At 41.5% G+C, this 24,866-nt stretch overlaps 1 protein-coding gene and 1 non-coding gene across 2 annotated transcripts in view; one reads left to right on the top strand and one right to left on the bottom strand.

The window, feature by feature from the left end:
* Nucleotides 1–12,750, top strand: part of RAB38 (RAB38, member RAS oncogene family) — a 57,699-nt gene extending 44,949 nt beyond the window's left edge. Inside the window, exon 3 of the mRNA XM_004763557.3 lies at nt 11,861–12,750. Within this exon, the coding sequence (XP_004763614.1) occupies nt 11,861–12,013 (153 nt within the window). The 3' untranslated portion in view covers nt 12,014–12,750. The remainder of the gene's footprint in view (nt 1–11,860) is intronic.
* Nucleotides 12,751–17,433: 4,683 nt separating this feature from the next.
* LOC123389611 lies at nt 17,434–17,540 on the bottom strand. Its single transcript, XR_006604234.1, has one exon. It is a non-coding gene; the product is annotated as a U6 spliceosomal RNA (small nuclear RNA).
* Nucleotides 17,541–24,866: the final 7,326 nt, after the last annotated feature.

Below are 24,866 nucleotides of genomic sequence, written 5' to 3'. Positions count from 1 at the left end.
AGTTTTTAGTTGGGAATCAGGGTGAGGTCTGTCATACTCTTGAGTTAGAGTAGTCGGGAGATAGTCTGGAAGGAACATGGAAGACAATGCCATGGGAAGAAAAATGGAGGCATGAGATCATAGAAGAGACTCTGTAGGGCCTGGCTACGTAAGTCACAGTGACCGTGAGATGGAGCACTTCACTATCATTTCTAAGCAGAGGCAGGAGAGGCCTGGACTAATAACATAATCACATAATGACTGGAGCCATAGTGTGTTAACACGAAGATGGTAGAGACTCTGATGAAAGTACCTTGTCCATGAAAAGGGATCGATGATTATTTGTGGAATAATAAATGATTTCATTTGGTTATATGATGCTTCAGTATTACATGATAGGAACTGTGATGTATTTCCTCCTTCTTTGCTACTATAAGTTTATAGAATGAAGAAAAGGGTAGGGTTATTCCACATCAGAAAAAAGAAAATTATTTAGCACATGCTCAGTGCTACTGCAGGGAGGTTGCCCAGTCTAAGAATGACTTGTTAGCTGAGTGTGGAATTTAGGAGTCAGACATCAGAGATGTGGTAGGGAAGTGTAGACTTGGGTCCTAGGTTTGAGGCCAGAACTCTGATAGTTTGCTAATAGCATGACATTGAAACATAAAAAAAAGGTGCTAAAAGAAGGATTTGTTTAGTATTAACAACAGATCACCTTTTACACATAGTTTTTATCACTATATATTTTCACCCAAGCTAATGCTATTCTAACAATGGTGGTGGAAAGAGCTTCATTTATGCTATCTGGAAAAGCAAAAGGTTTCAAATCTCTGCTAGATAGTTGAGGGCTAGACAAAAGGGCAGTATATTAAAAAAAGATAAAGGACAGACCTGGAAAGTAATTGTGAAGTTTGAATTGACCATTCATTCAGTTTCACAAAAGTTGTTAAGAAAAGATGATACAAAAATATTAATATATAACATATAGTCATAAATATGTATGATACTACCCCATTTCTACTTTTGCCCCATATATAATTATATCTAATCTTCTTAATTCTGTTGGGTGGGTACTATTATCTTTATATTATAGGTGACACCCAAGAAAAGTGACTATTTTGCCCAAGTTCATCATCTAGTTACTAACTCGAGGAAATCACCTGGAATAGGTTTTGAAACATTGGGATATAAAAACTTATTTTTCAAGGAGCAGAATCAGCATCCAATGTAGGTCTGCTCAACTGCAAAGCCTTTGGAAGTTCAGCCTGATTTTTATAAAATGGTTCAGTCAGTCTTCCTTCCATTTCACCCAAAAAGAATGGTGTCAAATTATCCCTGGAAAACAAGGTAAGAACAGGCAGTTTGACTTGAGAGATAAATTCTGTGGTAAACACATTTTCCTCTTCACTTCCTGCAGAAATCGCCCACACCTAAAATTGTTTTCAGGTTGAAACCGGTCTTGTTACTCTTTGCAGGGCTCTTGTTAATTTGTTTATGCATTCGTGTGTTAGAATTAACACCTTTACCCATTATCTTTACCAATATCTTCCAAAGATATCTACCCAAAGATGTTTACCTGGTATGGTCCAGGTGCCTACTGTCTGCGGGCACTGGACTCACCACTGGGCTGCAACCAGGAAGCCTACAGAAGCCTCAGCACAGTGGAGGTTACAGACTGACGAGCTATTACATACTGACCCGTGGCAGGTGCTGGAGTAGAGGGGTGCTTGTCCCCAGCCTGGGGGAGTCAGAGGCAACTTCTTGTGAAAGGTGATCACAGAAGAATGACCTGAAGGGAGAAGATGAAAGAAGCAGACATTGTATGGGGGGCTTGTGTGTATCTGAGGATGTATATGTAATGTCTAAGTGCTTCTTCCGTGTGTAGCATTTAACTCTTAAATTCTAACAAGAGCCCTATGATGTGTGGTTATCTTTAGCCTCAGTTTACAGATTAAGCAGGGGAGGCTCAGGATTTGGATCTGCCCCTGGCCGCACAGACAGGGACAATATCAGGTTTAAAGCTTGACTCCAAATCTTGCTTTTTCCATTATATCCTGCTGCTTTCTGGGATGACGATGTTCCAGTCTCAAGCCTCAGACTTGGTACATGGAGGTGTCAGAATGAAAGCATCTAATTATCACAAAAGCAAATTATTAAATAGATAATTTCTGCTCACAGCTAGCACTCGATAAATGAGACTTGACCTTGAATTGAGTAAGTCCAGCAAATCCTTTGGACACCCAGCTTATCCTTTATGTGTCCCAGGCTTCTAGTCTGTGGGATAGATTAATAATAAATCCACCTCCCAGCGTGCACTCAGAGTGAAATTAGGTCATTCCTGAAGCTTACATAGCATCGTACCTGACTAAGTGTTCCATCGTCCGTGTGCTACATACGTAACTTTTAGCATAATATTAATATTTTGTGTCTGGTGGGCCATTTATCCTCTCATCTGATGTACGGGCAAGTATTGTAACTGAAGGTTGCTGTGTCTTTATTAATGGGGTTTATAAAGTCTGGCTAAATGATAGTTTTTAGGTTTATGTTTATTCTTTGTTTTCTTTTCAAGACTGATTATTGGGTACTCTATCACTGTTTCAGTATGGGACTCACAGTGAGGGAAATTAAAAAACAAAACAAAACACTGTATTAAAGCCAAATGTTGATTGAGGCAAAATCTAGGAAGGTTTTGATTCTTTATTTTAATTTAATTTAATTTTATTTTTATTTATTTATTTGACAGACAGAAATCACAAGTAGACAGAGAGGCAGATAGAGAGAGAGAGGGGGAAGCAGGCTCCCTACTGAGCAGAGAGCCCGATGCTGGCCTCGATCCCAGGACCCTGGGATCATGACCTGAGCCGAAGGCAGAGGCTTTAAACTACTGAGCCACCCAGGTGCCCAAGGTTTTGATTCTTATACCCATTTAGCAGTAAGTCATACATTGCATATTGCATTTGCCCATGTGTCCAGGAATGATAAACTCTATGAAAGATCTTGGGAACTGTGTCTGCCCGGTCCTAGGGTTGGTAGTCCACTATGGGAGAAGAGACCAGGATGGGGAAACTCACATTCCTCCAGAAGCCACGAAGTTAAGGAAATGAGTAAGGTAGGCGGCAAACTGGAGAGTGTGCCCTTGTGTCACTGAAGGACATTTACAGTTAAAAATAAATAAATAAATACCTGTGGGCCAGACGTACCACATGGCAAAGGCTCATTCACAGTTTCTGAAATGCAGGAAGAAAGCAGTGGCTCTTAAGCACGGAGATGTGTGTCATTTCCTCCGCAGATGTTTATGGAGAGGAGTGTGGTGCCCTCGGTTAGGAGCAAGGGCTCTGGGCTCCAGTCAGGCTTTGCGGTTTAATAAGATTGACCTTTCCGAGGTCAGAGGAGAAGGGTCCAAGCATTGGCTGGGGAACCAGGTGCGGAAAGTTTGACTTGCTGGCTATGTGACTCTGGGAAAAATTTTAAACCCTCCGTCTGTCAGTTTCCTCACCTGAGTTTTTCATGAAGGTTAGCTTAGTTCATAGGGTGAATGACAGGACGGTCACTAAGTTTTCACAGGTGTCAGCTAACTTTGGTAATTTTGTTTAAGGACCTCTTATGCACCAGACACTGTGCTGGGAGCCGGGAACACAAATGTAATAAGGTAAAATCCATTTTCAAGGACACGGAGGTTAGGCTCTGGTCAGTGCCAGGTGGGTAGAGAGTGCAAGGAGCCCTGACGATACGTTTCATGGTGCTGAGAGAAGGCTGCTCGGAAGAGTTAAGGCTTCTGGAAACAAGCTTAAGTATGCACACAGCAAGAGCTAAGAGGCAGTCTGTGTGATGCCAGGCAAGTCACTTTCCTTCTCTGTTGCCTAGATTTCTGGTTGTGTCAAAGAGAGCAGGTTGAATTAGCAATATCTGATTTCCCTGGTAAGTGGCACGCCTGGAGGTATTTCCCGGCTGGGGCAGCGTTCCTGAGCTGCTAGAAGGATGATGGAGAGATTAGGGAAGAGAGCTGTAAGGTACGAGGCCCTGGGGCTACACAGGAGAGGGGAGAAACGGGGTAAGGAATGAAGTTGGACATCGAGTGCCTGGACAGGGCTGAGGCAAGCCTGGGGTGGGGCCGGGGGGGGGGGAGCTTGTCAGTGGGACACAGTCTTTGGAATGGCTTTTGTCTGTGAACTTGGCTCTTTTTCACCAGTATCTACATGCGGACCTGTGACTCTGCCCTGTCGTTGAAGTGAATGTCAGCATGGCTCCATCTGTCCTTCGCAGCGCCTGTTAGGTAGACTAAAAGGGACTTTCTGACAACAGGACATCATGAGGACCTGGTTTATCTGAAGCACACTCTCCAGTGTAAAACCTTGGGCTTTGGATTCAGGCAGACCTTTGCTTGGGCACTAACCAACTGTTGGTCGTAGCTGCTAAGAAGCCAGCAGGGAGAAGGAAAAGATAAGACAGAAGCTCAGAGGGTTGGAGCTGGAAGCCAGGTTCTGCCCCTTCCTGACCCGGACACCTTGCATGTGTCATTTAGCCTCTGTGCTCCTCCCACTCATCCGTATAAGGAGGGCAATGCCTCCTGCCTCAGCTTTTTTGTGAAAATTAAATGAAATGCCAACTTCTGAGAGCAACGTCTGAGAGAGAGGGCTCAGGTTAGAGGAGCCCCAGTAGAAGCTCAGGATTGGGAAGAAGCAGTTACCGGAAGGATGCGGGGAGCGATGTTAGGGGTGGGGGAGGAAAGAAGCGCAAAGCAGACAAAGATGCGGGTGTCTGCTGTGCCCGCCCCATACTAGATGTGAACTAAAGCAAATGAAAGCACACAAACTGTTTAGCACTTATGTGCTCAATAAACAAGCCCCGACTCTTAGAGAAAGGACTTGAAAACCCCCGTTCTGCTTGAGACTTCTTCCAGAGGTGGTGTTATCCCAGGGGCCATCTGCTCTAATTAAGACTTCACAGAGCTGAGGAATTTAGTGCCCTAACCTCAGAGCCTCTGGTACACTTGGTGTTTTGTTTGAGGTTGATGCATTTGGAAAGATTAGAGGAGGATGAATTCTTTGCCAGTTCCCAACTAGGCAGATGTGAAGCGTTTCCGCTAGAATATTTTTGCTCTCTGGCACCGGGGGTCAGAGATTAAATAATTTGCCACCAGACAGATGTTCTGAAGAGCTAATTAAAAAACTGACAAGTACCCAAGACCTCAGATAGTTAGATTAATATGCTATCCTCTACGGGAAGATTACAATCAGTGCAGCTTAAAATCACTTATTAAATGGTACTTCCAGAAAGTTCACTACTGAAATAAAAAGCAGTGTCATTAAAGACATTTTTAATTGTACAAGTGTGTCTCAAATGTGGACGCACATTTTAAAGAAATGGAGAATCTTTTTAAAAATATCCATGCTGGGCCCCATCCCAGACCAATTATTTCAATGCCCAGGAGGAGGGCCCTGGCAATAGATCTTTTTTTTTTTTTTTTAAACCCTTCAAATAATTTGAATATGCAGCCAGGATTGCGAACTACTGATTTAGAAATAAAATTATTTTAACATCTGTCTCATTTCTGGAAGACATTGCAGTGTAATGTATGGGAACAGGATAGGAAGTGGAGGTCGACCAATCTTGGCTGGAAAGACAGATTTGACTGAGATCACATAGTGTTCTGGGTAAGTTACCTAACCTTGTTGAAGGTTAAAGTTTCTTTACCTTTAAGATATGGCTTAATAGCCGCTGCCTTTGGCTTAGGTCATGATCCGAGGGTCCTTGGATCAAGCCCCACATCGGGGTCCCTACTTGGCAGGAAGTCTGCTTCTCCCTTTCCCTCTGCCGGCCTCTCTGCCTACTTGTGCTTTCTATCTCTCTATCAAATAAATAAATAAAATCTTAAAAAAAATAAAATATGGCAATTAGTTTTTTAATAGATTTTTTATGAGGATTGGATGTAAGCATTATTTCATAACTAATATTTCATAACACCCACTATATGCCCAGCATGGAGTAGACACTCAACACCAATAATAATAGTTACTACCATTTGTTTTCACTAAGATGCTTTGTTAGGAATTTTAAGCCTTTTTCTGAGGCATGCTTACTGATACGAATGAAAAGGTTCTGAACAGAGACACAAAGACGGGGACACATACACCTAACACAGTCCGCGCAATAGAACATCTTGTCACACTGCAGTTTGAAAATAAGTCAGTCAGATTCAGTCTAAGTGTACATATCCTGAAAGTCATGGAATATATAAATTTCCTCCTGAAGACTTTACTAGCGTCTAGAAAAAATGCAAATAAAACCCCCCAGGTCGTATTTTGCAATTAAGCCCGCAGCGGTGTGTCTTCACTGCACCTAGAAAACGTGGACTTGGCTGTGTCTGCTTGGATGCCAAGTAGCTCAGGCAATTACATTGCAATATAATCGCCCAAAGGGTCTGAGCCTGTAGTTGTGCCAGGCAGGTTTGATTATCCAGGCTAGCCACGGACAGAAGGAGAGGAAGTTTGCTCTGTCTTGCCATTCTTCTAAGCCCTTGACTGTGACTTCAGTGGTGTGTAGAAAGACAGTAGGACCAGCAGTACAAATCAGCTTTGCTGGAGGCCCTGACCGAGGGCTCTTACTTTTTTTTTTTCTTATGCTGGAAACATGTTCTCCAGACATACTGTTCTTATTTATTTGGGGAATTATTTTGGAGGAGCTGAGATGAGGGTCTGGCTCCAAGCGTGTGCTCTCAACATTTTATACCTTGCTTTTTGTGAGCGTATGGTAAATACTGTGGTAGGTATTCTTATTGACTCTTCTCCCAGGACTCACTTGTGGCCCCATGACTGACTAGTGTGTGTCTTGAGGTCAGCCAATCACCCTGTCACCTCAAGTGCAAAATGAAGAAATAGAATACACACACTCTTGTGTTCTTCTGATGATTCAATGAGAATATTGTGATAACATTTATTGAATCTGTATGCTGTGCCCTTGTCTGAGTATTTGTCTAAGTAGTTCATGTGTTCTAAATATGAATGTGTATTAACTTACAATCACCTGTAAAGTAGATTTCTTAATTTCTTGATGACAGATGAGGACACTGAGGCACGGAGAGTGGTTAAAGTAATTCTTCCAAGGTCAAGTTTGGCTTCCTGCCTGTGCTCAAAACACTACATACCAGGCCTTTTCGTAGAATGCATGTGGATTGATTGCTCCTCTTTCAATTAATTTCTTTCTTTCTCTCAGATTTTATTTATTTGACAGAGAGAGAGAGAGAGAGAGAGCAGAGAGCACAAGCAGGGGGAGTGGCAGACAGGGACAGAGGGAGAAGCAGACTCCCTGCTGAGCAAGGAGCCTGATGTGGGCCTCGATCCCAGGACCCTGAGACCGTGACCTCAGTCAAAGGCAGACCCTTAACCAACTGAGCCACCAGGTGCCCCATTAATTAATTAATTAATTAAGTTTTTAACTGTAAAATTATTAATTATCTTTGCAGGCAAATAGATGTTTCAAAGCTAACCTAAGATGGGTTCACCAGTGCACACTGTCACTGCAAAACAACACAGCCTGGGAGGCTTACACAACATAAATTAATTTTCTCACTATTCTGGAGGCTGGAAGTCCGAAATCCGGGAGCCGTCGCAGCCAGGGTTGGGAGGGAGTTCTCCACCCCATTTTTTAAAAAAAGATTTTATTTATTTATTTAAGAGAGAGAGAGAGTCCTCTTTCAATTTCTAATCTAAACTAGGTATGCCTTGGCGAAAACACCATGGTTCGTCCCATAGGTATTTTCTAAATACTTACTGATAGATTAATTTATCAAACGGAGTGCTAAGGGCCTCTCCAGTTCTGTGTAGTCACGGATGCGTATCATACTGTGTCTGTTGACACTTCACCTGAAGAAAACCCTCAGTGACTCTACCTGACCCCTTTAGCATTCAAGACTCCACAGTGGTCCAGTGCAGGATGCCTTTTCCCACCTCACCACATACTGCCGCCATTTACATGAACCTTGCTAGTGTTAAAGCTCAGTTAAGGATGGGACTTCTTTTATCACCTTTTTCTTGGTATGTCTACTACTTAGTGGGAATCTGAATAATATCAATTGGACGGGCAAATGAATGTCACTCAGCCGTCTTGAGCTGCCGTTGTTTATGTTTTTCGTATATATGCACCTGAAAGCAGGCACTGACAGTCCGTGGCTCTGTTGGTTTCCTTTGTCAATAGCCCTATCCCCCATGACCTCATGTCCTAGCCCTGACACCAGTTAGCCTCTACTAGGTATGTTAAACTTCACAAACAACTTTAGCAGCATCGTCTTCTCTTTTACTAAAACATTCCTACGAGGCTGCCACTAATTGGGCTTAGGTTTTTGTTGTCTTCCTCTAATGCTGATGAATTTTCATACATTTGTCCACACTCGCATTTCACTCACCTCATTAGTAGAGTTTGCCAAGGTGCACACTGAGGAAAGAGCACCCTACTTAATTGGCATGCTAATATGAGTGGAGGTTTAAAGGATACTACTGACTAGTTTAACTTAACATTGTATGTGTAGGGGGGCCTTTTAATACTTAAAACGTGTTTTTCCTACCACATGTACATGTTTTTCTTCTAATATATGAAAGAGCAAGAAACTAAGATTTATTTAGCACCTACTGGGCCTAACACCATGGTAATAACTTTTATTTGTTATTGCACTTGATCTTCAAAACAATCTTGGAGAGGAGTATGGCATGGTAAGAGCCATGCTTTGATGTTAGCAAGATGTAGGTGTGAGTTCTGGCCCCAACCCAGGCACTTTGTGATCTTGGGAAGTTCCTTAATGGTGCTGGCAGGCCAGGTCCAGGGACCCAGAGAAGGTCCATCAGGACTAGCCCAGAGTGTCTTTGGCTGTGCATAGGATGGGAATCAAATGTGAGCCAACAGGAGATGAGAGCACTGTTTATTGAAGATACAGAGAGGAACAGATACAGACAGAGTATCCAGGAGACTCAGAAAGGAAAGGAGCATGAGTCTTGTCTTTGTTCAGAGTCTGGGGGTTTTTTACTGAGGTTAGTGATCTGGTGTACATGCCCTCCGAGGCATCCAGAACTTGGTTAGAACAGAGATAAGGGCCCAGGTGTCATTCCTTGGATCTAGGGTTCCTTCGTGTCAAGATGTCTGGAATACACATGTGATAGCTTTGACTGGTCATCCTCACCTGGTCCTTCCTTAGGTGGGATCTGTTCTAGAGAAATCATTAAACTCCTTGTCCCTTACAAGGACATACACTCTTTGCATCCTGAGGCATGTGTAAAGTGGGGTGGGGTGCAGGTCTTATCAAGAATAGAAGCAGGAAAAGGAGCAGAAAGCAGATTTTTATGGAATCCTTTGGTTTCCCTGTCTCATTAATCTACCTAAACAGTAAGTTTTCTTATCTGTAAACAGATATATTGATATTCTATGTTTGGTATTTGAGGTGAAATTTTATTGTCTCCTTCCCTAACACAAGCAATAGTCAAATGGGAACCCAAGTGTTGGTTTACTAATGGTTGGGCAAGCACCTTAAAACCACTCAAATGTAGGGCTTCTTCGGTGAGATGAGCTGGCCCATGAGGCCAAGGCCTGGAAGGCTGAGTGAGGCTGCCCATTTGCACTTCCTAGAACTGGAAGCAGTAGAGAACCTGGGCCAGGCTTCTAGTTGGTCACATAAAGCAGACCATAAGTTGGTCAAGAGCAGCTGTTGAGTTGGGTCTCTCCCAAAGAGCCAGGCCTGTCTAGATCAGATTACTGCCTGAGAGCTGATAGTTCAAGTGTGACCCCCCAGGCATGACACCAGGAAGAGGAAGAGTTGCAGGAGGCTTGCCAAGCATGGGCAATGACTTGAAGGCCCAGTAACCCACCCAGGAGGAAATAGGACAGAAGGAGGCTGATCTCTGTGGACTGGCTTCCATGGAATGAGGCACATATTTGAGCCAAGGTAGCAAGGCCATCCCCAGGCCTAACCAAATAATAACAAAAGAATCAGTAAGAAAAAACAAACTCTTACCTTACAGGGCTTTAAATGGGATTAAGTAAGATTATGTGTATAAAGTACCCAGCATGTATACATTATACAAGCTCCAATGAGCACTGTCCCCTGTGAGGAGAGGCAGTTTTTCATTAAGTACATATTGTCATCAAGAGTGTTGCGTAGATGAGGAATGGAGGGCTTAGAGACATGAATTCTGGTCTGGTATAAAAACCACCACCAACCAGGATACAACGAACAAGCCAAAAAAGCAACTAGAATTTCACCTTGTTTTAGATTTAGAAAAAGCATTTTCTCTAAGGCTCTGTAAATGAGGGAAATAATCAGTCTATTTCCTGGAACTCCAGAAATTACCTTAAGCTTTTGTAGCAGGTGAACTCAGGACTGGACTTGAAGGATGGGGAACATGCTCATGAATGTTTACATCTAGTGCCATTAGCCATAGATACCAATTGAAAACCATCACTACCTCTTATATTTTCCATGTAGTATGGCTTCATGCAGTGATCTCAACATACATACAGAATTCAGAGATAAGTAGTTATACTTCAGATTGGACAAGGTCTTGTAGTGAAATAATTTTATAAAGTCCTTATCTCTTTATATTGACTATGAGAAAACACTCAGAGACGTTCTTTACTGACTTTGACTTTACTGGAGATCAGCAATTTGACTTTACTGGAGATGAAGGTGTTTTTGTTTAGTATGCCAGTAGTGAATATTCTGTATTTAACAGTTTTCTGATTAGCAGGGGGAAAAAAAAATTAATCTAGAGTAACTGATTAAACACTATACTTTATTTTTTAAATAAAGGGGCAGAGGGAGAGAGAATCTCAAGCAGACTCCATGCTGAGCACAGAGCCCAACATGGGGCTTGATCTCACCATCCTGAGATCATGACCTGAGCCAAGACCAAGAGTTGGATTCCTATTTGATAATGCTATCCCAGCCCTTCAATAAACAATGTATTTTAGATTTAAATGTTTGCTCCATATTTTCCCCAAATTGAAGCTTATTTTATTCTTGAACAGCATATTCAAATTCTGATTTCATATTTTCCTTTAAAGAGTTACATCCATCTGGATTGTCTAGGAAATATAACAGTGATGGCCCTAAATTTCAGTGGCCTAAAACAACAGGGTCGTAACTTTCACTCGTGCTACATACATCCTCATGGAATACTTGGCTTCTCTTGATCCTCATTCATAGACCCAGGCCAAGAGAATTTCCATCTTGGTGCTTCTGTGATTGCAGAAGCAGGGAGAAAAGAGCATGGTGAATTAAGCATTGCCTTTTATTACTTCTATATGAAAGTGAGACATGTCATTTTTCCTCCCAGTTCATTGTCCGCTGAAAGTCATATGTCCATGACTCACTCCAAAGATGTGACGAGCAGTGCGCTCCTACCATTTGATCTAAAGGCAGCCAGCCACAAAGTGCCTGTGAAATTACTGCTGACCCCTAAAAGAGGTTTCTTATTATTCTTATTTCCTATCAAGGTCACAAAAGTAGTCTGTGGCAGAGGGCAGTTATGAACCTAAGTCAGCCTGGAGACTTATGTACCTCACGTAAAATTATGCTACTGTGTAAGATTATGTAAAATTAGAAAATCTCCCTCTAACTTCCCTCTAAATTCAACCTACTAAAAGGAAGTGAGCCCACTAAATATGATTTCTCCTGAAGGACAAAACAATTTCGTTTGTTTTTGTGAAGGACTAAAAAGTAAGGCCTTGGAAGGAATGAGAGTAAGGGGATGAGATAGAGGATACATGGATAGGGTATAAAAGAGGTATTTAAAGGAATTGCCAAGAAAATATTACCCTTTGTCACTTATAGAGCCCTGCTCTGCCATTATTTTAGAATATTGATAAGAAAAGCTGTTTGTTTTTTTCCCATCTTTAGGAGAATATCAACATTGATGAAGCCTCCAGGTGCCTGGTGAAACATATACTTGCAAATGAATGTGACCTAATGGAGTCCATCGAGCCTGACATCGTGAAGCCCCATCTCACATCACCCAAGATTGTCAACTGCTCCAGCTGTGCCAAATCCTAGTAGGCTTCTTTGCTGGCATCTGATGGAAATAATCCCAGTATCTCATGTCTCAATTCTTACCAATTTGAGTAAATGTCAGGATGGGGATACACACGTGGCAAGCCAAAGATCTATGCTGGTACCTTTCCTAAAAGAGAGAAAAATAGCCAGTGTTCTTTTTTATGTTTCTGCCAGCATCAGCACAGTGTTTACAGGCTTGTTAAATATGTAGTCTGTTTTGTATCCAACTGCAATTCTGTAGGGCCAGCATTGGCCCTGTTACTTGTTACTTGTTTCTTGTTTCTTGAAATCAGCCAAGGCCTCAGGTCTTTAAGAGAAAGGGGAGAGGAGCAGACTAGCTGTCAAGTTGAGCACTGGTATTCACTTTGCTCTGGTGCCTTTGTCCAGATTTCAATGCATTCTCTGCTGGGCTGACAGGCCTATTAAGTAGAAACAGTTTTTTTCTCCAGAGATGACCTCCATTTTCAACAGACCGAAGAGTTGTCTCTGATGTAGCCCTTCAGAGTCATGGACATAGGTTTTCTGTGCTTTTGTGGCTTTTATTGTCACTCGCCTTGCCCTAAATGTCGGTTTAACTGAAAACTATATGAACAGACCTGTCTCCATATGTGCCTTTCTGCTAGCTTTCTCTGACTCAAGCTGTGGGACTCTTCTGTTCATGTAATATATATTATATATATTTTCACAAGTGGAAAAGAAAACATTAAAAGATGCTGTTTCCCTATTTCTGAAAAGGCTGTAAGTGTCTTAGTGTTGTGATTTTTTTCTTTGACTCTGTGTCCGTGGCTCTCAAGACCCATTTCTAAAATTTTGCTTCAGAAAGGGGATGAGAAACATACACTTGAAAGAACTTCTCTGGGCACTGTTACACTGAGATGAGTCTGTCTATTGTTCATATCAGCTTCTAGGCCAATCATTGTATCTGTACATTCTTGGTTAAGCAGAGGAATATATTCTCATATTCTCCGATCAAGAAAGGTACCACACTCATTGACATGCAAAGAAACAACTTAAATATGCATGGTACCATTTTGGTTTACACAAGGGCTATGGTGCTGATATGCTGTGGGTAGCTACTACTTTTTTTTTTTTTTAAGATTTTATTTATTTATTTGACAGAGAGATCACAAGTAGGCAGAGAGGCAAGCAGAGAGAGAGGAGGAAGCAGGCTCGCTGCTGAGCAGAGAGCCCGACTTGGGACTCGATCCCAGGACCCTGAGATCATGACCCGAGCTGAAGGCAGAGGCTTTAACCCACTGAGCCACCCAGGCGCCCTAGCTACTACTTTTTAATGGCATTGAATGGCACCTTTGAGGGCCGTGTGGGTGGCTCAGTGGAATTACTGTCTGACTCTTGGTTTCAGCTCATATCAGGATCTCAGAATCATGAGATGGAGCCCCACATTGGGCTCCGCACTGAGCATGGAGTCTGCTTGGGATTCTCTCTTTCCCTCTGCTTCTCCTCATTCATGTTCTCTCTCTCTTTCCAAAAAAAAGGCAGCACTGACATAATACACTCACAGGAACTTTATCTTTTGTAACAGATGTTTTTGAGTGTTCCGTCCAGATATTATCTTGGCATTCACTGTTTCTATAAGCACCAACCACTCAGATTCTTATTATAAGTATTTGTGACTCATTTGCTGAGGGCATTCTCTGGCCTCTGAAGCACTTGACACATGAGGCAGGTAGGTGAGAAATTCCAGGAGTGAATGTCGCCAGGAGCAGCTCTCAACCAGTGATAGTAGGAATTGGGGGTTGAGTAGCTTAGGTTCCTTGTCCCTCAAGAACAACATTCTGAGTCATGCTTGATGAAGTCTCACAAAGTCCCCAGTGGGGTTACACTGCTGGTTCTCACAGGGGAAACCTTCTATCTGACTCATCTTGCATGGGCTTCCTTTTCTTTTTTTCCTCACTTCCTCTACTGGTCCTAACTGGGTTCACTTCCCAAATAAGCTACTCTCATTCAAGTCCTTGTATCAGGGTCTTATGGGAGCCCAAACCTAGCCTAAGTTAGCTGAGACAAAGATGGCCTAAGAAGCAGATTCTCAGCACCAGCTTCTTGAACTGAATCATTCAGTACCTGAGTGGCAACAAGGACTCCATTGCTAGTAAACAATGAGGTGGAGCTAATCCCTAGTAAACAGTAACACCATAACTAGTAAGACTCATCAGGTGGATTGGGATAGAATATTGGAAGGAAAGAAAGTTTATTGCTCTTGTGTTTGAAAGACAAGAGATTGTAGAGTCGGTTAACTTCTAGAAACTCTGTAGGAGGAAACCTTATAGTCTTGAGTCAACCAACAGTCATCTCAGAATTTGGTGTAAAAGCTTTAAGACCTCCAAACAATAATCAAAATGATCTTCATTTCCTTCAGCTACAGGATAGAGAGGATATACTGAAAATCAGGCCCAAGATTTGATTCTAGGAGAAGCAGACTTTTAAAGAAGACTGACTTCACAGAGCTTGCAAGTCCCCTCCACTAAAATCAGAATTCTTGTAGGACAGGAAATAGACACTGAAATATAAAAGGAGATATTTGGGTAGATAGTCTTAGGAGTCTTGACCCGGAAGAGTCTTCTGAAACTGTGGCCCAGAAAAAAAGGTCCTTACGCTTCCCTAGGGGAGAACAACTACTTGCCACATCAACACTCCAATCTGAGGAGGATGTTTTATAAGGTGATGTTTTCCTTCTCAAGTTCTGCTCCCATCTGCCCTCATTGCTTCTAGACAAATAACTAAGATCAAGTCTCAGTTCGAGCAGAGTAGAAAAGTAGCAAAATTCTGTAATGCGGGATGAGATGGATTATTAATCAAATGAACCACAGAGCCTGGCTAATAAGTAAGTACTTGTCCCTCAAGAACAACATTCTGAGTCATGCTTGATGAAGTCTCACAAAGTCCCCAGTGGGGTTACACCCCTGGTTCTCACAGGGGAAACCTTCTATCTGACTCATCTGAGTAAGTACTGGTAGGAATCTGAAGAATGTTCCCGATTTGGTCTTGAGATGCAATCAGGGAGGACAGAATGTAGCACCAGATGATGGATAATCTATTTCTAGGAGAGCACTCTTTAATGAGTTAATTTTTAACACTCTGGCAAGTGAACTTGGAGCCGATCCCAATGTGCTACTAGAAATAGCTCTTTGAAGCTTGGAAACAATGTTGGACTAAAATGAATGATGTGGAGATGCCAGAACTACCCTGGCAAAGTATTAGAGGAGAATTCCAAGGTCTCAGAGAGGCGGGCATATGATAATGTATTTATTTTGTGATGTCAGAGAAACTATCAGTTCATTACGTTCCTCCGGAAAGCCCAAAGACACCCCCTTCATGAAGACAGTAAGAAGTGTCCCCACCAGAGGGATACCAGCATTGATGAGAAGGTCAGCGGTGGCTCTTCTCTGTAGCAGGTTTGAGACTGTAAGTATGTTCCTGTGTTTCACTGGGAATGACAGCGACATGGCTAAGACTCACCATGTGGTACTCCTCTGACCCGATGCTGGTATATTCAGGGAGGGGTCCCGGAGAGCATCCAAGGTCGAAGTGGGAGTGAAGCTTCCTACTCTCACTTTCAATAACCAACGTTAAGAAGGTGAGCTTCCTCTCATTACAAGCCCACGTTCTGCAGAGGTCTTGATAATCCCACCAAGGGACACGGGTCAAGGTTCGGCTGAATCTACAGCTTCAGCTGTTGCCTGATTACTTTTGGCTCCTCGAGCCCACAGGCCTGTTGTTGCAGAAGGTGGTTAGGTTGCTACACAGGCAGGGGTAATTTGTCCTGATTACCAAGAGGATAGAATTGCTGCCAAATAACAGAATGGGGAGGGGTGTGTCTGGAAATCAGGGGACTCCTGGTGTGCCTCTTGATGCTTCCCTGCTTAGTGAGAACTGACAGGGCAAGTGACCTGATAACATCTTGATGAGGACATGTAACCAGGGCCTCACACTCTCAGGAATAAAACTATCAGTTCTTGCACCACGCAGGGACCCTAGCCTAGGAGCAGATAGGTCAGGGGAATGGAAGTGGTAAAGGAGGAAAAGGCTGGGTACTGAATATTGTCTCAGGATTAACTACAGCAGTGGAGATTATAGCTTGTCCTACCAAGCCTTTATTATAAGTTCTCTATTTCTTTCTTTCTTTTTTTTTTTTAAGATTTTTTTCTTTATTTATCTGACAGAGATCACAAGTAGGCAGAGAGGCAGGCAGAGAGAGAGGAGGAAGCAGGCTCCCTGCAGAGCAGAGAGCCTGATGTGAGGCTCGATCCCAGGACCCTGGGATCATGAACTGAGCCGAAGGCAGAGGCGTAACCCACTGAGCCACCCAGGTGCCCCATAAGTTCTCTATTTCTGTCTCTCTCTCGGAACTATGACAAATAATTTCCCTAAAAAAAAAAAAGAAATCAGTGAAAGGGGAGACTGAACTTAACATGCAGTGTAAGTGAATCTGAGATATGCAAGACATAGCAAGGAAATGCCCACATCTCCTCAGCACTCGGCTTCTGATGGTAATCCCCTACAGCTCTGCCTGAGCATTCTCCAGAAGCATGGACTGTATTTGCCATGCATGCTGGACAGACCCAGTGCCACAGAGTTAGCCTTGCCAGGAGCAGTCTCATCTGAGGCTGACAGAGAGGTAAGTAGTCCTCCCCTCCTCCAGTGGGATAAATCTGAAGCTTACTCTAGGAACTCTCAGAGCCCCTGCAACCCTGCCCCGGGACCGGGACCGAGGCAAAGTTTCACACAGTGCTGACCTGCTCGTTATCACAACCTTCCTGCTTTCCTTTTCTGCCCTGCTTCTCTACTCCTCTGCCAGTACTTCTAAGGATCATCTCCCAATGAAGAGATTCTCATTTTTAAAAAGATTGTATTTATTTACTTATTTGAGAGAGAGAGAGTGCGAGCAAGCAGAGGGAGGGAGAAGGACAAGCAGACGCCATGCTGAGCACGGAGCCCAACACCGAGTTCGATCTCACCTCCCTAAGATCACGACCCCAGCTGAAATCAAGAGTTGGTCTCTTAACTGAGTGACCAAGGCACCCCAGGGAATTTGCATTTTTGATTGAGCTTCAACTGCTAATCGTTCTTAAAACATCAGGTCATTCAGGCATTAATTTTCATTACCATGGAGTCTCTAATTCACTGCTTTTCTTTCTTAAACCTCCACTGAAATGTGTTGTCTAAAATATGCATGGTAAGATTAGAACTGCCCTAATCCACCACAGAAAATTGTTTTTTACACAGTCTTCAGAATGAGTATCTATTGATTTATTGACTCCCTTACTCCCTCAACAAATATTTATTGAACAATGACTATACTCCCAGCATTCAGCTAGACACTTCTCTGGATATACAAATAACCAAGTTGTGGTCTCAGATCTTTTCTTTTTATTTTTTCAGCAAGAGGATCCTATAACCTTTAAAATAGCGAAGGCTTCACAATTTTGCATGTCATGCCTCCACAGGTGCCATGCTAATCTTCTGTGTATCATTTAAATTTCAGTATATGTGCCGCTGAGGTGAGCACCATGGTCTCAGATCTTCAGGTAGGAATTCAAATATGTAAACAGTTTACCTTGTATCAAGAGAGAAGTCAAATGTCCAAACCAAGATATCTCTTTCAAAAAATCGGCTGGTTTTTTTTTTTTTTTTATTTTATTTATTTATTTGAGAGAGAGACAGTGAGAGAGCATGAGTGAGGAGAAGGTCAGAAGGAGAAGCAGACTCCCCATGGAGCTGGGAGCCTGATGCGGGACTCGATCCCGGGACTCCAAGACCATGACCCGAGCCGAAGGCAGCCGTCCAACGAACTGAGCCACCCAGGTGTCCCAATCGGCTGTTTTTAAATGTAGAGACTGCAGCTCCAATTGTGTTTGAGGAAACAGACTATATGCATCTACTCTTCTCTTCCTGAAACACCAGTTCTAGCCACACTAGACTATTTTGTTCAGCTAACACTTCCTTCTGTTGACAATATTCTTTGCCTATTCCAGCCTGGAAATCCTACCCTTTCTTCATGGATTGGCCCAATGGCACAGCCCTGCAGCCTTGTAGGTCTCTCTAACTCAAATCTCTTTCCACATTTGCTTAGCTCTTGTCACATGCTGTATGATAGTGATACAGTCACTGTTATTTATAGAATACACACCATGGGTAGTCACTGATATGTAAGCTTTCCTTTATTATGTCATTTAATCCCCACAACACTACAAAGAATTATGCATTGCCTCATTTTACAAATGTAGAAATTGAAGGACAGAGATACTGAGCAACTTGCCAAAACTCACACAGCTGCAGACTGGCAAGGCAAAGATTCCACCCCTGAGAGCCTAATCACAATGTCCCTGCTCTGAACTGTGACACAAAACCCTCTCCTCTTAGATTTCTGGAGGGGGCACTGTTGGAGCACAGAGCACAATAGTCAGCTCGGGAAATGGCAATAGACCTTACCATACACTGCACACTGCCAATCACTTCTCTTACCTACTGGGAGAGGTGGTGTCCTCTTGTGGTGATACATGAAGAACACTTTAGCATAGCTCTGAAACCATAGCAAGTAATTAATACGTGTAATATTGTTCTTTCTGCTTAGTTATTTATTAAATCCAAGTAGTGGAAATAAAACGGTCAGATAAAAATGGCAGATATTTTTGGAGGTACCAAAATTAGAACAACAAATCTATAAAGATAGAAAGGAGATTCGTGGTTGCTCAGGCTTGGAGGGGATTAGGTGTGACTGTTAAAGGGTATAGGTTTTCTCTTTGGGGTGATGGAAGTGATTGAAAATTGATTATGGTGATGCTCGCACGACATTGTGAATTTATGAAAATCCATTGAATGTTATTCTTTAAATGGGTGAAATGTATGATATGCAAATAAATAATAAAGTTGTGATAAAAAACTAGGGCCATAGGAGAAATCGGTATGGGGTTATCATTTCCCCCAGTGCATTATCTTGCCCCCATATGGAGACTGATTCTGCTGTTAGTCCCCGGGAAGGAATCTCACAAGGTGTCCTTTACCACTGCTGGCATCTGTCCTGGTAGTCATCACTTCTGAATTCATGACTTGCTTTCAGATGTTGGAAGGAGTATTATACCTGGATTTGGATTCGGCTGCATCTGAGCTATTTGGGTTTGATAATATCCTTTGTTTTCTGGGCACTCCAGGCACAGAGAATTCTCCAACATTAGAAAGGAGCATAAGGAATCCCAGCAGAAATGTCAGAGGTGCTGATGGATTAAGCGGGGGGCGGGGGGGCAAAGTATGTCTGAGAGGTTTATACACACCATCCCACTTGATGAGTCTGAAAATTTCATTTCAATAAACCAACTTATTTTGTTCAATTGTATTGATTTTCAGAATATTAATCCCCAGGCACAGGCCCTAGAATATTCTTAAGTGCAATGTACTCCTTGAAACTGTAATTAATGGTAGGCACAAGACTCTGGAATTCCAACTGCCAATTGGCCCAGATGATGCTTTTTATTAGAACAAAATGTTCTTACAAAAGGGCTTAAAGAAAGCTTATGAAAGTGTTTTTTTTTTTTTAATGTGAAATATCAAAGCATTCTATTGCTTGTAATACAATACACTGTCTTCTGTTTTCTTCTTGGACTGCACTGTTAAGAAGTTACTTTATGCCAAGTGTATAACATCAGTCAATTTGCATTCCCTGAACTCCTTAAATCAAACAGCTATCAAGTGACTGCTCTGAACAAGTTGCTGCATTTGGTACGTTTAAGTGGATCCCATGTGAAGGTCTCTACTAAAATGCATAGTGCTTACTATATGTTAGTATCTTTCCTTTCTCTATGATGGTTGTTGTCATGGAAACATGAGAACTAAAAGTCATGGGTCCCTGCTTTTTAAGTTTTGCTATTTCCTCAGGGAGATGGGTAAGAGTTAACAAGACAGGCAAAAGATACAGTTACGGATCAAAAAAAAAGAAAGAAAGAAAGAAAAGAAAAGAAAAGAAAAAAGGTGATTTTCTGTCTCTACTACATGATATTCTTCATTTTTATCTTATTATTATAATAAATGTTAATATTTATTGCTCAAATCTTATATCTTTCCCAAACAAAATGCCATTTCATCATCATGATCTCCCTATGGGGTGGCAGGTGATTTCACGATTTATGGGTCAGAAAACAGGATGATAGAGAACAATGGTCACATATATTATATGATTCTAGATGGAACTTTTAGTCAGTGTATCTGCCCTTTTGGCCACAGTAGGCTAATCAGAGTACCTCATTCTTCCTGGCTAAAGTAACAGATCTATGGTTGCGCTGGTGATTCCACTAAACCAGTCGAAGCTCTCTTGTGCCTTCCCCTCCAGAGCTTTAAGATAGGGGGCCATGGGAAATAGTCACAATTTGCTCACACCACAGAATGTGACAGTTTGGTAAGCACATGCCAATATGGATGAAAAGTTAAGAAGGAGAGAAAGGAGAGCAGGAGCAAATGAAAACCTGATCGGAATCCCTTAGCCCAGCTGTGTCTGAAACCTGACTTAACCTTTAAGGTGTGTGATGCAATAAATTCCTCTTTGGTTTCTTTTTTTCCTCTGTTCAGGGCAGACTGAGTTGATTTTCTGCCACTTGTAACTCAGACACCCCAACTAATATGCCCACATGGTCATGAAAAGTGGAGCTAGTGATGTTGAGCATCTTTTATGTGTCTGTTGGCCATCTGTTTGCCTTTTTAGAAAAATGTCCCTTCAGGTTCTTTGCCATTTTAAAATTTGGATTATTTGTGTGGTTTTGTGTGTTCAGTTATATAAGTTCTTTATATGCTTTGGATATTAACCCTTTATTGGATATATCATTTGCAAGTATATTTTCCCATTCAGTAGGCTGCCTTTTTGTTTTGTTGATGGCTACCTTCATTGTGCAAAAGCTTTTTGTTTTGATATAGTCCCAATAGTTTAATTTTTCTCTTATTTCCCAGAGGAAACAAATTTAGAAAAATGTTTCTATGGCTGAAGACAAAGAAATTACTACCTATATTTCCTTCTAGGAATTGTATGGTTTCAGGTCTCGCATTTAGGTCTTTAATCTATTTTGAGTTTATTTTTGTGTATTGTGTAAGAAAGTGGTCCAGTTTCTTTCCTTTGTCCAGTTTTCCCAACATCATTTGTTGAAGAGACTTTTTTCCACTGTATATTTTTTCTTCCTTTGTTGTAGATTCATTGACCATGTATTTATGGATTTATTTATGGACTCTTTATTCTGTTCCATTGAACTCTGTGTCTATTTTTGTAGCAATATTATATTGTTTTGATTACTATAGCTTTGTAGTATATCTTGAAAGCTGGGATTGTGGTACCTCCAGCTTTGTTTTTCTTTCTTAAGATGGGTGACTCAGTGGGTTGGGCTGCTGCCTTGTGGTCTCAGGCCCTGGGATCAGGTCCTGCATTGGGCTCTCTGTTCAGCAGGGAGCCTGCTTCCCTCTCTCTCTCTCTGCCTGCTACTCTGCCTACTTGTGATCACTCTCTGTCAGGTAAATAAATAAAATCTTAAAAAAAAAAGATTGGTTTGGCTATTCATCACTAATTATCAGGGAAATGCGAATTAAAACCACAACAAGATGTCAGTTTACACCTCTCAGAGTGGATAAATTCAAAAACACAAGAAACAAGTGTTGCCAAGGTCGTACAGAACAAGGTATTCTTGAGCACTATTAATAGGAATGCAAACTAGTACAGCACTGTGGAGAACAATATTGAGTTTCCTCAAAAAATTAAAAAATGAATTAAAATTAAAATGAAAAATGGAAACACTAATATAAAAAGATACATGCACCTCTATGTTTATTGCAGCATTACTTATAATAGATGAATTGTGGAAGCAACTCAACTGTCCATCAATAGGTGTATGGGTGAAGAAGATGCAATATATGTACATACATATATATATGTATGTATACACACACACACACAAACACAATGGAATATATTCAGCCACAAAAAGAATGAAATCTTGCCATTTGCAATGACAGGGATGGAATTAGAGAGTATAATTCTAAGTGAAATAGGTCAGTCAGAGAAAGATACCATATGATTTCACTGGTATGTGGATTTAATGAACAAAATAAATGAACAAGGAGAGGAAAAAAGGAGACAACAAATAAATAAACCAGACTCTTAAACCCGGAGAACAAAGTAGTGGTTACCAGAGTGGAGGTGGGTGGGGGATGGGTAAAATAGAGGACATTAAGAGTTCACTTATCATGATGAGTACTGAGAAATGTACAGAATTGTTAAATCATACTGTGTACCTAAAACTAATATAACACTGTAAGTTAATTATATTTGAATAAGAAAAGGGGAGTTAAGACTTGTACCCAATGTGTCTGTGGACCAGTCCATGTTCTTGACCATAATGCTTATTTACAACAACAGCTAGTACTTAAATGGAAGACTTTCATAGGCATTGGAAGCTTTACTTCAAATATTCTTCTAGTAGGGAAATATGTAAAGACAGGTGCTTTATGCTAAAAATAACTAAACAGTCAGTATCCCCAAAATAAATAGATAAATAGTGACAAGTGGTTTACAGAATAAAAATAAAGCACATAAATACTTTTGGGAACTAGATGACATTGTGAAATTACTGTAGAGGAAGTTCTAATAGACACATCATACCACATGTTGTATTTAAATTAACATTTAAAAATTAATTTAAAAAATGCTTTAACCAGATGGTGTTTGCCTGTGAAAATCAGGACGTAGTTATTCTTAAAAGTCCATGAAGTATGATTTGGGAATCTCTTTTTCAGAGAGAGAGAGAATATTGAGTGGGATCAAAGAAGGATGGGAAATAAAAAACTTGTGAAAACGTTAATGTGGGGTCATAGAATCTCCCAAAAGTAGCTCTTATAAGAAAGAATTTGACAAACTCCTTAAATACTGATTAATTTTTTTAAAATATTTTATTTATTTATTTGACAGAGATCACAAGTAGGCAGAGAGGCAGGCAGCGGGGATGGGAAGCGGGGGTGGGGGTCTATCCCAGGACCCTGGGATCATGACCTGAGCCGAGGCTTTAACCCACTGAGCCACCCAGGCGCCTCAATACTGATTAATTTTAAGGGAAGTGATATTCAACTATAATTTTTGGCAAAAGAAATGGAGAGAACAAAACTTAAGCTACATTTAGAAATGCTTTATTTAGACATAAGTACACAAAGATCTACAGTGAGACTGTGGGGGACACAGTCACTTGAAAATAAGAGAAGGAAATAATGCTCAATCACAGGTACTGAAAAATCCTCATAGTGAATTATTATTTGAAATACCATTTATCTGGTACCTACTTTGTGCCAAGGATGTGCATACACTACTTAATCTCCATAGCAACAGAGATATTTAGAGACTCCAAATCAGAGAGATATTTAGAGACTCTCCAAAGATCACACAGCTAGCAAGTGACAAAGCCAGTCCTCAAACTCAAGACTAGCTTACTCAAAAGACTTTATTTTCAATATGCCTCCTTGGGACCATATTTTAATGTGACAACGTTTAGCTGGCACCAATTCTTAAGAAGTAAATTTCATGTATGTAATCAGTTAAGTTTCAGTAGGGAAACAGACATTATACAGTGAGTAGGGAACATTTAACATAAGGAATTGTTAACTAGTAAAAGCAAATTAATTATGAAGAGAGTTAGAAGGAACTCTACAGGAATAGCAGGTGTAGGGAAAAACCACCACTTCTGTGGATGAAGGAGAGCATCCAAAGAAGGAAAATGCTTGGCAGAGCCTGCCCACTTCCCACCTCTTGCCCGAGGCTGACATTCAGATTTCATTATTGAAGGTATTGCTGAGGCCCATTGGATGGTGGAAGAGTTCACTTGGGTGCCTCCTACCTTGGCTGATGAGCAGAGAACCACTTTCTGGGAAGTTGCTTGATGGTGTGCTGCTGAAACTCATTGGATGGTGTGCACTGGTAGATCTTTGTCATTGTCAGGGCCTCTGGCAAGAAACCTGTCTGCTGGTAGGAGGGTGACCTCTGGCAGCATCGGTTCTAGGAAAACAGTCCCCTCCTTCCTACAGTATTCCTCTAGCACCCTGCACTGGCAAAGCCATTACACTCTGCCTGCTGGCAAAGGAAAAATGTTTGTAGTGTCCAGCTGTAGAATCAAAATGCCAGGAAAAGAGCATGGATTTGGAACACAGCGACAATAAGCTGATAACTGGCCAAGTGTGTTAATTAGGAGACGTCATGATAACTGTGGAAACAAATAACTACAAACCATTAATGACAACTTAATGAAGGATCACTTCTATTTAAATGAAGTTGTGATCTGGTCCCTGGGTGACTCTACAATCCTCCCCTCTACAAGCAGAAATTCAACTATTTTGGCTTCTTCCCTTATGTCACTCCACCACTTTGGAGTCCCCTGTATCTGGATGTGCAGTAGGGGAGGGAGAGAACATAAAAGACTGAAAGCATTCTCTAAAGCCCACTCTATAACATTTGTCCACAATAAACTGACCAGAGCTTAGAACCTTCCACCGAGTTGTAAGAGTGCCTGGGAAATGTATTGTCAGAAAATGAAATGGATGGTGAATGGGTAGACTTGTCTCTGCCACACTAGATTTCAAACGCTTGGCCTGGCTCTTGTTACTGTTGAAGTGAGTTGTTGTACCTCTGAGTCTTAAATAACCCATCTTTAATAGAAAATTATAAATCTACCTTGAAGTAATGCTGTGGAATTAAAGCACAAACACAGGACCAATACATAGACACTGAGTAAATACGAGATTCCTTAAATCAAAAATTTTCAAGAGTGAAAGAGGGAATGGGCTATATATTAAAATCTCAAAGCAGTGGTGACAAGAGGGAAAA

Source organism: Mustela putorius, unplaced genomic scaffold, assembly GCF_011764305.1.
Source record: "Mustela putorius furo isolate JIRA1106 unplaced genomic scaffold, ASM1176430v1.1 tig00003987_pilon_pilon_pilon, whole genome shotgun sequence".
Lineage (NCBI taxonomy): Eukaryota > Metazoa > Chordata > Mammalia > Carnivora > Mustelidae > Mustela > Mustela putorius.
This window is presented reverse-complemented; position numbering and strand designations above follow the sequence as displayed.